General features: G+C 50.1%; 6 protein-coding genes across 6 annotated transcripts; 3 read left to right on the plus strand and 3 right to left on the minus strand.

The window, feature by feature from the left end:
• Window positions 1-1,077: 1,077 nt before the first annotated feature.
• Window positions 1,078-2,112, plus strand: A1O9_09310 (uncharacterized protein; the record flags this gene model as incomplete). Its single annotated transcript, XM_013402003.1, has 1 exon — window positions 1,078-2,112. The coding sequence occupies one exon, from the start codon at window positions 1,078-1,080 to the stop codon at window positions 2,110-2,112; it is 1,035 nt and encodes a 344-aa protein (XP_013257457.1).
• A 2,267-nt stretch (window positions 2,113-4,379) lies between these two features.
• On the plus strand, window positions 4,380-6,496 carry A1O9_09311 (uncharacterized protein; the record flags this gene model as incomplete). Its single annotated transcript, XM_013402004.1, has 5 exons — window positions 4,380-4,416; window positions 4,474-4,542; window positions 4,594-4,831; window positions 4,882-6,344; window positions 6,399-6,496. 5 exons carry the CDS (start codon window positions 4,380-4,382, stop codon window positions 6,494-6,496), a joined length of 1,905 nt encoding a protein of 634 aa, XP_013257458.1.
• A 700-nt stretch (window positions 6,497-7,196) lies between these two features.
• A1O9_09312 (transcription elongation factor S-II) lies at window positions 7,197-8,114 on the plus strand (the record flags this gene model as incomplete). The annotated part of the gene is made up of 1 exon (XM_013402005.1): window positions 7,197-8,114. The coding sequence occupies one exon, from the start codon at window positions 7,197-7,199 to the stop codon at window positions 8,112-8,114; it is 918 nt and encodes a 305-aa protein (XP_013257459.1).
• Window positions 8,115-10,597: 2,483 nt separating this feature from the next.
• On the minus strand, window positions 10,598-11,343 carry A1O9_09313 (uncharacterized protein; the record flags this gene model as incomplete). Its single annotated transcript, XM_013402006.1, has 2 exons — window positions 10,598-10,976; window positions 11,069-11,343. The coding sequence occupies 2 exons, from the start codon at window positions 11,341-11,343 to the stop codon at window positions 10,598-10,600; spliced, it is 654 nt and encodes a 217-aa protein (XP_013257460.1).
• Window positions 11,344-11,718: 375 nt separating this feature from the next.
• A1O9_09314 (uncharacterized protein) lies at window positions 11,719-12,732 on the minus strand (the record flags this gene model as incomplete). Its single annotated transcript, XM_013402007.1, has 2 exons — window positions 11,719-12,123; window positions 12,331-12,732. 2 exons carry the CDS (start codon window positions 12,730-12,732, stop codon window positions 11,719-11,721), a joined length of 807 nt encoding a protein of 268 aa, XP_013257461.1.
• Window positions 12,733-12,841: 109 nt separating this feature from the next.
• On the minus strand, window positions 12,842-13,111 carry A1O9_09315 (uncharacterized protein; the record flags this gene model as incomplete). Its single annotated transcript, XM_013402008.1, has 1 exon — window positions 12,842-13,111. A coding segment is annotated over one exon (270 nt), but the record flags the coding sequence as incomplete, so codon positions are not given.
• Window positions 13,112-13,404: the final 293 nt, after the last annotated feature.

Consider the following 13,404-nt stretch of genomic DNA (forward strand, 5'->3'; position numbering starts at 1 on the left):
CAGTCCTTAGTGGTATGAATCGTAATATGGGTTGTTCAGCCCTTTGTACCTTACTGATAGCAGACCTAGCCGGCTTAAGCAAAGTAAAATCAACCCGAAACCATCACACTGGTTTCTTTCCGTGCCCAGGCAGTAGGTATCGGGAGTTTTAACGCACTTTCGATGAATGCTTGGTGCTTGCGACCTCTGTGACAATAAACGCAATATCTCACGTCCCACCCGCGCTGAAGTAATGCTAAGGAAAAAAGCAGTGTATCTGGATTCACCGGTTTTCAACGATGACAACGCGTTGAAGGCAGTGCAAGAATTAGACCTCGAGGCATTTGCGAAGAACTCAAGGGGTCCTGCCAACCGAGTCTCGACTCTAATTTTTGCGATCTGCGTCAAACCGGTGGATATGTATACCCGGTGGAATCACGATCCCAGTATGCAGGGTGACGACCCGAAAAGCTTAGTGCTACCAACTTTTTGGCGCCCGTGCTTAAGGCGAACGTCGAGTAAAGCTTTCAGCAGAAAAACAAGGGAAAATCCGAGTTTAGAAGTGGCCTGTTGTTACATGATCGGTAGAATGTCGTAGCTCCCGTTATGTTTCATCTGGCAACTACTCCTCCTCATGGGAAAGACGACTATGCTCCATGATTGGGATTCACAAACACCACATGATGTATTAGGTGTGCCTGGCAGTATTTGATTACAGCCAAGACAGAAGGGCTATTCCCACCAGATGAGGAATTTGACGCGATTTCAGCTTTGCTCAGCAGTTCGGATAGCCAAAGGAAGGTAGCTAGCCGGGTTGAGGTAAACTTCCATTGCACTCGATTGGTGGGAAATACTGTAGCTGCAAGGTGCGGGATGCGGAGTATTCGTGTTGTTCCAGAATGCCATACATTGGGGTTCCTGCAAAATGGATCATGTAGACTTTGTCCTCATTGCTTGCTCGTTGCGACGGGAGCAGACATGATGCCATAGATATTATCGCAGACATAAACACAAGACGTCCTAGAGGCGAATGCGAAGTGAGTTGCAACCATGAGTATTCATTGAGAGATCTTTCCAGCCAGCCTTCGAAAACAGACTATGGCTTCTTCAGCCGACTTCATGATCCCACCGGGGTCTCTGGTTGTGGTTACGGGGGCCAACGGTTTCATCGCCAGTCACGTCGTGGACCAACTTCTTCAGGCCGGCTTTCGGGTCCGTGGGACTGTGCGTAGCCAGAAAAAAGGTGGTTGGACGGTGGACTATTTCAATGGGAAATATGGGGCCGGGAAATACGAGCTGATTGAGGTACCAGAGATGGGCGATCCAGCAGCTTTCGATGAAGCGGTGAAAGGCGCGGCTGGTTACATCCAGATGGCTACACCGGTCATGGAGTCGTATGACCCCCATAAGGCTGTGCCGAATGTAATCAATGGTGTATTGAACGGATTGAAAGCAGCCGCAGGCGAACCGTCCATCAAGCGGTTTGTGATGACCTCATCGTCAACCGCAGCTGTTAGTCCTCAGCCCAACAAGGAGTTTAGCGTGACTCCCGAAACCTGGAATGACGAGGTTGTGAAGCAAGCATGGAAACCCCCATATGAGGGTGTACAGAAGAAGCTGGACGTTTACGCTGCCACCAAAACGGAGAGTGAGAAAGCTGCATGGGAGTGGGTCGAAGAGAACAAACCCAACTTTGTGCTCAACGCTGTCCTACCCAACGCTAATATGGGGAAAGTACTCAGTGTGGAAGGTCAAGGGGCACCAAGCACTGTGGGTTGGATCAAGGCTCTTTGGAACGGATTCGAAGGCCAGGAAGACCTTAAGGAAAACCCACCTCAGTATTTCGTCAATGTCCAAGACACGGCCAGGGTGCATGTAGGAGCACTCCTGTACGCAGATATGAACAGTGAACGACTATTTGCTTGGGCGGCTCCATACAACTGGAATGACATCCTCGCCATTTTGAGGAAGTTGCACCCAAATCACAATTTCATTGAAGATATCCCTGACCTTGGACGAGACCTGAGCAAAGTTTCAAATGAGAGGGCAGAGGAGATTGTCAAGCGGTTTGGGAGACCAGGCTGGACAAGCTTGGAAGACTCGATCCGTGACACAACAGCAGGTTGGGCATGATGGCGTTGCACTTGACCTCGGGTGAAGCATATGTACCTTGATATGTTGGTACGGAGGACGGAACAACCCTAAGGTGCAGTTTTGGTGGGGAAATTTTTGCCAAGAATGAGCAACTCCAACTTCCAGGCAAAGCAGGTGCTGTTCCGAAATCCTCCGGCTCTTGCCTCTGGGCAGTCTTGTCCTCACTTGCCCTCCACAAATCGCATGGCGCTGGTCGTCATCACATGAGGCACAGACGGCTGTTTCCCGAGTCCAGATGTTCCCAAGGGATCCAGAAGACCAGAGGGTTCTCTGTACATAATATGAATTAGGAGTTGACGTCGCACCCTTCGTTCTCCCTCCTATCGCTCTTTTGCATACATTGCTTGCCTCACACCCTCACCTTCGTTATTGATGTATTCTAGCCCTGCGCCGTCATAGAAATCATCGTTGGCCACCACGTTCCCCTTCCATTTCATCATGAGGTACCAAACACTTCGATTTACTATGTTTTACAAGGAGCCAAAAAGCGAAACTGCACATCTACAAAGTGGGCGGTCGTCCCATTCCGCATCGTCGGGTTCGAGTTTGCGATCACTTGATTCGAATGCGTCCCTACTTTCGCGGCATTCTACCACCTCGTTGTCCGGGACCCATGGGCAAACCGAAGATTCAACAGCGAGAAAATAAGCATGAGAAACGATCGAGAGGTTGATCGCCAACATATCAGGGCTGAAAACGTACCTACCTAAGGTCCCTGCACAGCCTGCGCAATGTCCTGGAGGGGCTGTCTGGGGTTTCACGGCTGACTTGTGATGTGCGGGGAAATACCAGACGATATGGAAAAAGGTCCAACGACCAACCAATTGACCGTGACGTGTTGAAGATGTCTTCATTCACGAGTATGTGATATTGGTGGATGATCACGTGTGAAAGTACGCGGAAGCCGTCATGATGAACACATCGTGTCCAGAGGATGCAACGGGCTCGACCAGATCATGAAGCCTGTGGCGTGATGTCCCAGCGCCCGGCCTCGACATTCAAGATTCGAGAAGACAGCAGTGACTCAGAGTTCCTACAATTATTATTCCATGGAATCAGGAAAGGCACCTACAGGTATTTGCCAAATCTTGATGCACAGAATGATGGACCAGCAGCAGACAGGCTCATTTCCGATTCTCGCAGGAAAATGTCGGAATTGCCGGTGCGACATCCGGCGACGAGAATTTGCTGCAGATGTTCCGAAGAATGTTTGGCGATTTATTTCAAGTATTCTCAGTGTGCAGGCAGACTTTTTGCAGTTGCAAACCATAATACATGTACATACCAAGAACCGTCCATGACATTATGCCCCTAATCTGGACACGTCAAGTGACCATGTTCTCTAAATTGAAGTGATGATTTTCACATGTGAGAATGGGAGAACCGGCGCCTGAGAGATCAGACAACTCGAGGGCCAAGGCCAGGATGTGGGAAAAGCATGTGAAGTGCGCATTTCACAGTTCTTCGTGTCTTGGGGGGGCATTTGTACCGGCGAGATGTGCCCCGTCAGGCGGGATAGTTGGGGGGCACCAGCGGCGGTGGGAGACACCACTGGAACCTTTGTGGGCGCCTGCGGGGACTGCGCTGGGCTGCGTTGGGCCCTGGAAAGCCGGGGATCCACTCCGGTCTGAAGCCTGGAAGCTCCGTGGGAAAGAACTGCGAAGGCCTGTTTTCCGTGCTCACAGCAAGGACTTGAGAATACCGATCGCCCAACTAACAATATCCTGGTTCCTGAGAGACCCTTAGATATAAATTGACATACATCAATCGGCCGGCGATAAACAAGAGGTACTCGCCATCTGGAAGTCTGGACAGATTGATGTTGTTTGGCGTGGTCTGGAGTTGAACTTGTCCAGTACCAGATCCTCCGTAGCATGTGGGCTGTGGGCACCAGTCAGGTGAAGCACATTTAAGTGTCAGCAAGCACCGCACCCGCACCAATACCAACACCCGCACCAACCAGCCCTGTCATCCACCTGTTGCTCAGCCTACCACCATTCGGCCACACCATTCCATCGTCCACTGCATCAGCTGCCGGTGCCGAGGTTCAACTCATCTGGTCGACGAGACTCCGTTCATCTTGCTCTGGGTCTTGCCATCATCCATTCTTGCCATTCGTCCAAGCACTCTTCATTCGCAAAGTCTAGCCTGGCAGGTGATCCTTTTATTCAAACTCCCATCCCTTCGCCCTCTCAATCTTCTATCTCTCTGTCCATCAAGACTAGACACGCCCTGGACTATTCATCATGACCCCTCCTCGTGTTATTGTGGTTGGCGGTGGCCGTAAGTGCTTTTCCGTCTCCCCGTAGACTGTGGAAATCAATTGACCTGGGCATCTAGTTTCTGGCCTCAGTGCTGCCCACACCGTCTACCTCAATGGTGGCAATGTGCTAGTCCTCGATAAGAACAGTATGTATCTTCTGTTGAGGTGAGAGGCCCTTTGATCTGATAGTTTGGCAGACTTCTTCGGTGGTAACTCGACCAAAGCTACCTCTGGTATCAACGGCGCTCTCACCCGCACGCAAGTCGACCTCAACATCGGCGACTCGGTGAAACAATTCTACGAAGACACTCTCAAATCTGCCCGTGACAAGGCCAGACCCGATCTCATCCGAGTTCTGACATACCAATCTGCAGCTGCGGTCGAATGGCTGCAGGATGTCTTCAATCTCGATTTGACCCTTGTTTCTCGTCTCGGGTATGCCATCCACCCAGCTTTTCCATGCAACATGACTGACGAGATGATAGCGGCCATTCCTTCCCCCGAACTCACAGAGGTCATGATGCCAAATTCCCCGGCATGGCCATCACATACGCCCTGATGCAGCGGCTGGAAGAGCTCACAGAGTCGGATCCAGAAAGAGTTCAAGTGATCAAGAAAGCCAAAGTGGTTTCGCTCAACAAGGAGGGCAATGTCATTACTGGCGTGACATACGAATTTGACGGTCAAACGCACTCAGTCGATGGTGTGGTTGTCCTTGCGACTGGTGGCTACGCTGCTGATTTCACCGAAACCTCTCTCCTCAAGAAACACAGACCCGACACCTTCGACCTGTCGTCAACAAACGGTACCCATGCCACCGGTGATGGCCACAAGATGTTAATGGCAATCGGTGCAAATGACATTGATATGGACAAGGTCCAAGTCCATCCTACTGGCCTCGTCGATCCAAAAGACCCCGGCTCCAAATGGAAGTTCTTGGCAGCTGAAGCTCTGCGCGGTGAAGGTGGTATTCTCCTCAATAGTGATGGCCAGCGTTTCTGCGATGACCTCGGCCATCGTGACTATGTTTCCGGCAAGATGTGGGAGGAGAAGGAGAAGGGCAAGTGGCCCATCCGACTTATCCTCAACTCTAAAGCCTCCAACGTCCTAGATTTCCATACCCGACATTACTCTGGTCGTGGCTTGATGAAGAAGATGTCCGGCAAAGAGTTGGCGAAGGAAATCGGCTGCGGCGAGCAGGCGCTTGACAAGCAGTTCAAGGAATACAATGCCATTGCCAAGGGCGAGAAGAAAGATGCTTGGGGCAAGAAGTATTTCCACAACTTGCCTCTCGAGATCAATGATACCTTCCACGTGGCCCTGATGGAGCCTGTACTACATTTCACCATGGGTGGTATGGAGATCAATGACAAAGCTCAAGTTCTTGGTCGAGAGCAGAAGCCATTCGAGGCACTTTTCGCGTGTGGTGAGTTGGCAGGTGGCGTCCACGGTGCCAACAGATTAGGTGGTTCGTCACTACTGGGCTGTGTTGTTTACGGTCGTGTCGCCGGCGCATCTGCTTCGCAATATCTGTTCCAGAAGCTTACCTCGGGAGGTGTTACATCAGCCTCGCAACGTGCTGGTCAAATCTCACTCCACATCGACCCCAATGTACCAGGCAAAATCTCGGTGGAATGGGGAAGTGGTGGCTCTGGACAAGCCTCTGTTGGAACGGAGACCACAAGCCAACAAGCCCAAAAGACAGCAGCCCCTGTCATGGATGGAAACAAGTCTCAAGACCCCGCCAAGAAGAAGGATGGCAATGACATCAGTGCTTTCAAAGTTCCCGACAAGGAATTCACTCTGGAAGAAGTCGCAAAACACAACAAGAAGGACGATTTGTGGATCGCTGTCAAGGGTGTTGTGATGGATGTAACGAATTGGCTCGATGAGCACCCAGGCGGTCCCCAGGCGCTTTTCAGCCATATGGGCAAGGATGCCTCAGAAGGTAAGTTGACTTGCTTAAGCTTGTGACTCAGCACACGACTGACATAGTTGATAGAATTCGAGATGCTTCACGACGACGAAGTGATCCCCAAGTATGCTGCTGACATTGTCATCGGACGTGTTGCAGGCCAGGAAGTTCGGTTAGAGTACTAGGCGTGGAGAGTGGTATAAAATGGAACTGTTTGCATGGAGTAAATCTCCAACTGTACCATGACGGCGGACATTGAATGCGACTACTATCAGTATCCCTATATAGTAGATATATGATACGGATTCTTCTGCATCCTCATATCCTTTGTTCCTCTTCTCAATTACCTTGGGGAAGGGTACCCACAGAGGGTGATGACGCTGACCATGACCAATACAAGAACAAATACCACATCGAATGACGCGCGCCTGCTTGCCCGCACCCGCTAAATTAGCGCGGTATTTGCCCAACTCCAACTTCATCTGCGCAGTTCCGTCCCTTTCACTGCATCATTCAATTTGCTCAAGTTACTTCTTCAGCCGCCGCTCTGCTGTTGCGTCGCCGGCTCTCTGTCACGACTATCGCACTCCCAAGATCCACTTCCTTCTTGCGCGGCCGTCCACTTTCACCTATTTAGACCCTCCGATCTTGAGGTAAGGATGTTCTCTTCACGTGATTGCCCTCGTGAGCATAGAACGCGCAAGCAGGATCGATCGCGCTCACTCGCTGCGAAGACCCTCGTCATCAGGCATGCCGCTAGTCGTCGTCTTCTTCTCGTAGGAGGATACAGGCTAACTGAACAGAAGAGATCAAGCCTCTACGCCCCGCCCTTGATTGCGATCAACCGCTCACACGCCCCGCCCTTTGACAGTCTGCTTTTGTGCCATGGATCGCCGCGAGATTCAGTCCAAGGGCTCTGCTCTCCAAAAGGCCATTCAAGCAAAAGAACCCACCGATAATGTGCTGACCCTCCTGCGCGATCTCAAAACGAACGTACGGCCCAATGAAGAACTTCTACGAGCCACACAGATAGGCAAGATTGTCAACAAAGTCAAAGGCATGTCCGGACTTGACCCTCAAATCACTCAACTAGCCTCCGAAATTATTAGTCGATGGAGACATGTCGTCAACGAACAGAAGTTGGCCAGTGGAGCCGGGACACCCAACGGTGCAAGATCCAACGGAACAAGCTCCCCAGCACCCAAGGCTGCCACACCTACCCCCAAAGCTGCAAGCCCCGGGATAGCGCCTGACAAACGAAGTTGGAAGGTTGACAAAGTGCCCCGAGATGAACTGACCAATGATACTGCACGAAACAACTGCATAGGCTTGATCTATGATGGTCTATGCCTTGGGTCTACCCTCCCCATGAAACAAATCCTGGATCTCGCCAAACAAGTCGAATCTGCCGCCCTTAACCTACCAGATGCCAAGGGCTCCTCCAGCTCCCCTGTGTACAAGGAGAAGATGCGATCTCTATATCAGAACCTAAAGAACAAATCCAATCCTGGCCTTAAAAAGCGCATCCTCTCGGGTGAAGTGACACCAGCCAAATTTGTCACCATGTCACATGAAGAAATGAAATCGAAACAACAGCGAGACGAGGACATGAAGATCGCAAAGGAAAATATGAACAATGCCATGGTAGCACAGGAAGAGAAGAGTGTTAGTACCAGCTTAGAATGTGGCAAATGTCACCAGAAGAAAGTCAGTTATTCCCAAGCTCAGACTCGAAGTGCTGATGAACCTATGACAACGTTCTGCGAGTGTATGAATTGTGGCAACCGGTGGAAGTTTTCATAACGGAAAGCAATGTGGCGGTTGGCAACCGCGTGGGTGCTGGATGTGCACAGGGTCTCCTGACTGCTTCCTTGGATCATAAAAGCTCCTTTCGTATTTGGCACGGGACTTTGGAGGATATGAATGGCGCGGATGTTCTCCAGCAACTGCCACTCACCCCGAGTACTGGGTTGTTGTACGACGTGGGATGCTGAAAGCAAGGCGTATCAAGGGGGGCCTGAAAGGGACCATAGTTCCGCATAGGGTGGAATAACAGCGCAACTCAAGTACCTAGTTTACTTACACTTTTACTGGGAACATCACGCCAGACATTCGAGATGAGACCATGAATAAGAAAGGACAGTCCACAGCGCGTCAATATCCGACCAGAGGACGTTTGTAATATAGAGAAAATAGTGCAAGGGATATTTGTTCAACCTTGACAGAGATAGCTAAACTAAATTTGCCTGGCGACGTCATAGACTTGTCACTTTGTCCTTAGGTTGTTGCTACTAAGTTTTTGCACCCCTGAGTATTGCAATACGTGTGTACTTTATTAGGCATGTGTGTTTAGGCGTATCACGCGATGCCTCCAATGAGTCCGCTATTAATGCATATGACCTCGTTTCAGTTCATCATGGTCGCTGGTGATGAACCGTCCCCCCATACAAACAGCGCCCCAGCCAGAACTGGATATACTGTAGGTAGTACGATTAAACTATGATGCACCGAGTCATGCCCTACCCAGGCAGGCAGGTCGGTAGGGAGGTATCCTTGCGCAGCCCTAACGACGGAGCCGAACGACGGAGCTTCGCCGTGGCGATCCTCCGGAGCCGGTAATCTAGCCTTGGTTCAACATCCGCATCTCTGGACCATGGGGTACGATGGAGGTCTGATTAAGGTCCGGTCCGGGAAAACCAAGTTCATACATTCCATACAACACACAACACCCCTCTGTAGTGCGTACAAGGGAATCTGGCATTAGAGTGGTGCCTAGCGATCCGTCGAGCCTGGTCTGTGTCTAATTCTAGCGGAGTTTCCGGTTCCTCGTTCCAACGGCTCGGTAACCGTGTACCAGGTAGAGTTCCTAACGATCTCCCTGGCTAGCTAGCTAGGTAGCTTAAGTAGCTCATGAATCAGGAGTTGGTTTCGGTTTTCGCGTGCCGATTGCATCTTTACCCAAGGCGGGGACATGTCTGATTTATCTGATGGTGGAGTGGATCGGCGATACTGTGTACTTTATCCTGGATATATGACGCAACCTTGTCGTCACGTGCTCCGCCAGCGGCCACGAGGCTGTGCTACGAAAGGGGGAGCCATACTCCGTACTGAGTGAGGATTGAAAGGTCTCCGGGAGACGACAGTGGATTGGATGTAAGGCTTGGGGTAGAGGAAACTTCATGGCTGGACATGAGGTTGAGGTTGAGGTTGAGGTCGAGGTTGTTCAGGTTCCTGCGGATGTCTTGTGGTTTCTCGCAGCAGTACTTGTCAGGGCCAGATGCGTGGTGTGTTGCCTTTGGTGATCTTGAAGTGACCACTCTATGAATTTCTCAAACTGTAGCAGTCACATTTAGACGACCCTTCCTTGACTATTCACCACTAGCCAGCCCCTCCAAAATCACAACAATATAATTATCGACTCCGCAATTTCTGCCACCATTAAAAGCCACATCTGTGCGACTTTAAGACCTTCTGCATTGAGCTCGACTCGGTGTGGTTTGGTTGGCGGGCCTCTGGGCCTCTACCCAGGATAGGTGCTGGTTTGCAAGTCATCGGCGGGTCGCCCTATCTCGAACTACTCCACATACCGTCAGGGAAGCTCATTCGAGTGATGAACTCGGGGAGTAATCGAAGAAATGGATGCGGTGATGTAGGTACCACTAAATCAAGTTTTTCGATGGTCCAGGGTTCGAGTCTGGTTGCTGGGGTGCTGTCTTTTTACTGCTTTCAGGTTTTATTTCCCCTGTCCAGGTGAGGTGGGTGGGATTAACCACAGTCCCCATTCTCCGATCGAAGGCTGTAATGGCGTTTTCCAGGCTCCCAACGAACAGGAGACAATGTCCCAGTTCGTTGGAGCCAGGACGGATTCTGCGGTTATTTGCGGCGAGCAGCGCTCTCGCCAGATTCTGGATTGAGTTTGTCAATATTTTGCTTCGGTCTGTCCTCTGTTCAGAATTCTATCGGGGTCCCCATTTCGCCACCCAATCCAACATGGTGGGATTGAGCGCTGCCCAGTCGAGAGGCGTCGTACCAAAAGCATCAATTGTTGCGGTGTCAACACCATTCCGAATCAAGAACTCTGCCGTACCCAAGTCCGCAGCGTGTACCGCACAATGCAAAATCATTTGATTAAAGTGGTGCTTCCTGTTTATATCAGCCCCACATTTCAACAAGATCTGTCCTGTCTTCAGGTCGCCTTGCTCAAATGCTTGATATATGGCGGTCTGAGCCTGTATATCCATGCCATTGATTGCGGCTCCAGCATCTAGTAGCAGCTGGATTGCCTTTTAGTTGCCTCGCGAGCACGCGACATGTAGAGCAGTGCCAGAAGAATGGGACAAGTAGACGACGTCCGGCCCTAGGGCAAGCAACCATTTTGCCATATTCAAATGGCACCCCGACTCATCCGATATCACTGTGATTAGTGGGCTATCCTTCAATTGCACCCTAGGATTGAGAGAAGCCCCAGCCTTGTGCAACATCTCTACAACCTTCTCGTGGCCATCTCCTGCTACTAATCCTAGCGCGGTCAAGCGGCGACGTGTGGCACCAGCCTCGACACTGGCTCCTGCCCTCAACAGCGCTTGGACGCAGTTCTCGTGACCCAATACGCTTGCCCACATCAGAGCGGTATAAGCATGCCGGTCGATATTATCGATATGGTTTCTGCTTGAAATCAGCAACAAATCCAACCTATTTTAATGCTCCAAAATTGCAGCGAGCTGAAGCCCGTTCGTTTCAGGCGGCTCTAGAATAACATGATTGGTTCTCCGAAACACTGAAACCACGCATGAAAGGTCGCACTTGTTGTGTCGTATAGCTCCTGTACCTCGATTATGAGACTATCATTCGTAGCTATACGAGCATCTCGGAAGTGATTTGGCCAGAGCTCCGCGCAGTACGCGAAAAGGAACTCCAAGACATCCTCTTCATGTAGACGCAGTGGGGTATTGAAACTTGTAAATCTGTGGGCAGCAAGGCCTGCAACCCTGAATTCTTCGAGACGCAAGAATTCTATGCTCAATCCGGCCATCTCTCTTTCAACCTCAAAAGGCGCAAAACAATGCTTCCACCTAGCTGAGGGAAGCAGCAATATTCCAGGATCGCATCAGGTACTCTTTCGCTGTTTGGTGAAGGAGAAAGAATCTAGAATGATGGATACAGACAAAGAGGTTGCATATGTGATGGAAAGTATCTCCTAGGCGATTTGGGTCCAGTCGGATGTTTGCGAGAGGAGCTGGTTCGGATGAGGTCGAAATTCCCAATATGATAGACATTCCCCCCACGGCCAGTGGACGTCGTGCTCCAGCAATAATTTGTAAAACCTTTTTGACTTTGACTGTGTCCTGGTTCTTCGTCCTGCCTAAGATCTTCTCGTAAGCATCCTCAACGCCTGAAGGTATCATACTTATAACTTCATGCTCAGGTCGGAAACTGTTGCGGTGAGTTTCATAGATGTCTTTCCTCGCGAGGTGTGACTAGTGTGACCAGAGGTATGTTCGGTGCGCATCTTCAGAAGCTCGTCCCTGATTTGGAGCTTCGTATGTGGTTTCAATTTTAGGTGCTCAGCTAGCCTTGTGACTTCAGCTTTAATGACTAAGTTGATCTCTGCACTGATCTTGTCAGTCTCATCTACCCCTCGAAGTTGAGTGACGGGTGAGTTTGACGGAAAGCTATTGAATCCCAGGTGGATATCATCGTATGGTCGACTTGTCACGAGGAACTTCAATCGGTCATCTAGCTCATCATGGGATTCTGTCGATATTCTCTTGAAGAAGTCGATCAAGTATGAGATCAGTCTCTCTCTTTCAGCCTATTGGCATTCATCAAGCGCAGCCAAAGCATATGTCACATCACCAGCCTCGGGATCACCCGTAGCGGCGAGGCAAATTCACCATAACTCGGATATATCGGCTGGAAGTTTGTCACCAAGCCTATCCCATGCTTTAACAGCATATTGGATCAGTTCAGGCTGCCGAGAGAATATTTGGTGAAGCATTGCACATAGTGCTATAAATACCGTCCTCTCTTCGTTATCCTTGAAGAAGAAATAGCATACTTTATGGGGTTTGGTGCTCTGAAGCTCCTCGTCGATCAATGATTTAGCCAGTACTGATTTACCGCAGCCTGGGCCGGCGGAATTCCAGCGGAGGTCGTCACAAGCAGAATTAAGCCACCGACGATACTGTGTATTGACGACAACCCACTGACCGGTGCCGTCTATACGGTCTGGGTTCAAATTCTTCTGATCTTCATACCGACTTGTTTTGAGAGCTTGATGGATCTTAGGATATTTTTCATTTTGATATCGTATCTTTCGTTGATGTGTTTGTGTCTCGATAGCATGTAGCTGTTGGAGGCTTACAGCCAACTTCTCCTTTGAGGTATGATGTAGGCTATCAAGGACGCCTAGCGGAAGCATGTCAGTACTTGTAGAATTCGATTAACGCTTGAATAGTAAATACAATCGAACTTTTCCAGCTCTCGGATGATTCAGGCTGGGTCCGCCTAGCAAATGGAAGGCATTTTCCGCTAGCGACTAGTGTCTGAAGGTGCCACGTACCTATTATTTGGTGAATGGGCTTCTCCCGTATAGTCCGTGCTGGAGAAAAGAATAAGAGTAGCTCTTTGGTAAAAGCTGCGGGAGCCGCTGCTGCATACGAATGCCATGCATCATTTGTATGGGTATCCGCATAATCGCAAATTCCACGGATCACCAGGCAAGGATAGTTATTCATCAAGCCTGCAGCCTCCATTTCCACACAAATCGTACCAAACTGCTTTTGTAGTCGATCTTGCACAACAGCTTATTTGATTGAATCCCTCCTCCGATCCCGACCAACAAGCATATTCGAAGAGCGAAATGTTCTCATCATACCCCTAGCAACCGGAGCTGCGGCAGCAATTCCATCCACACCCACCGGCATGCAGCCGATTACAATGTTGTGGTTGTGAATGCGACCGAATGTGTAGCTGCTATTGTCTTGCGAATCTTGTTCCAGCATATCACTATCGTGCCTTCATCAAGGATTGCTATGGCAGCTGTCATTTCCTTACTCAGCGCACATATCCAACTAATCTGGTAGTCCTCAAT

This window comes from Exophiala aquamarina, assembly GCF_000709125.1.
Source record: "Exophiala aquamarina CBS 119918 chromosome Unknown aczIA-supercont1.9, whole genome shotgun sequence".
In the NCBI taxonomy this organism is placed as follows: domain Eukaryota; kingdom Fungi; phylum Ascomycota; class Eurotiomycetes; order Chaetothyriales; family Herpotrichiellaceae; genus Exophiala; species Exophiala aquamarina.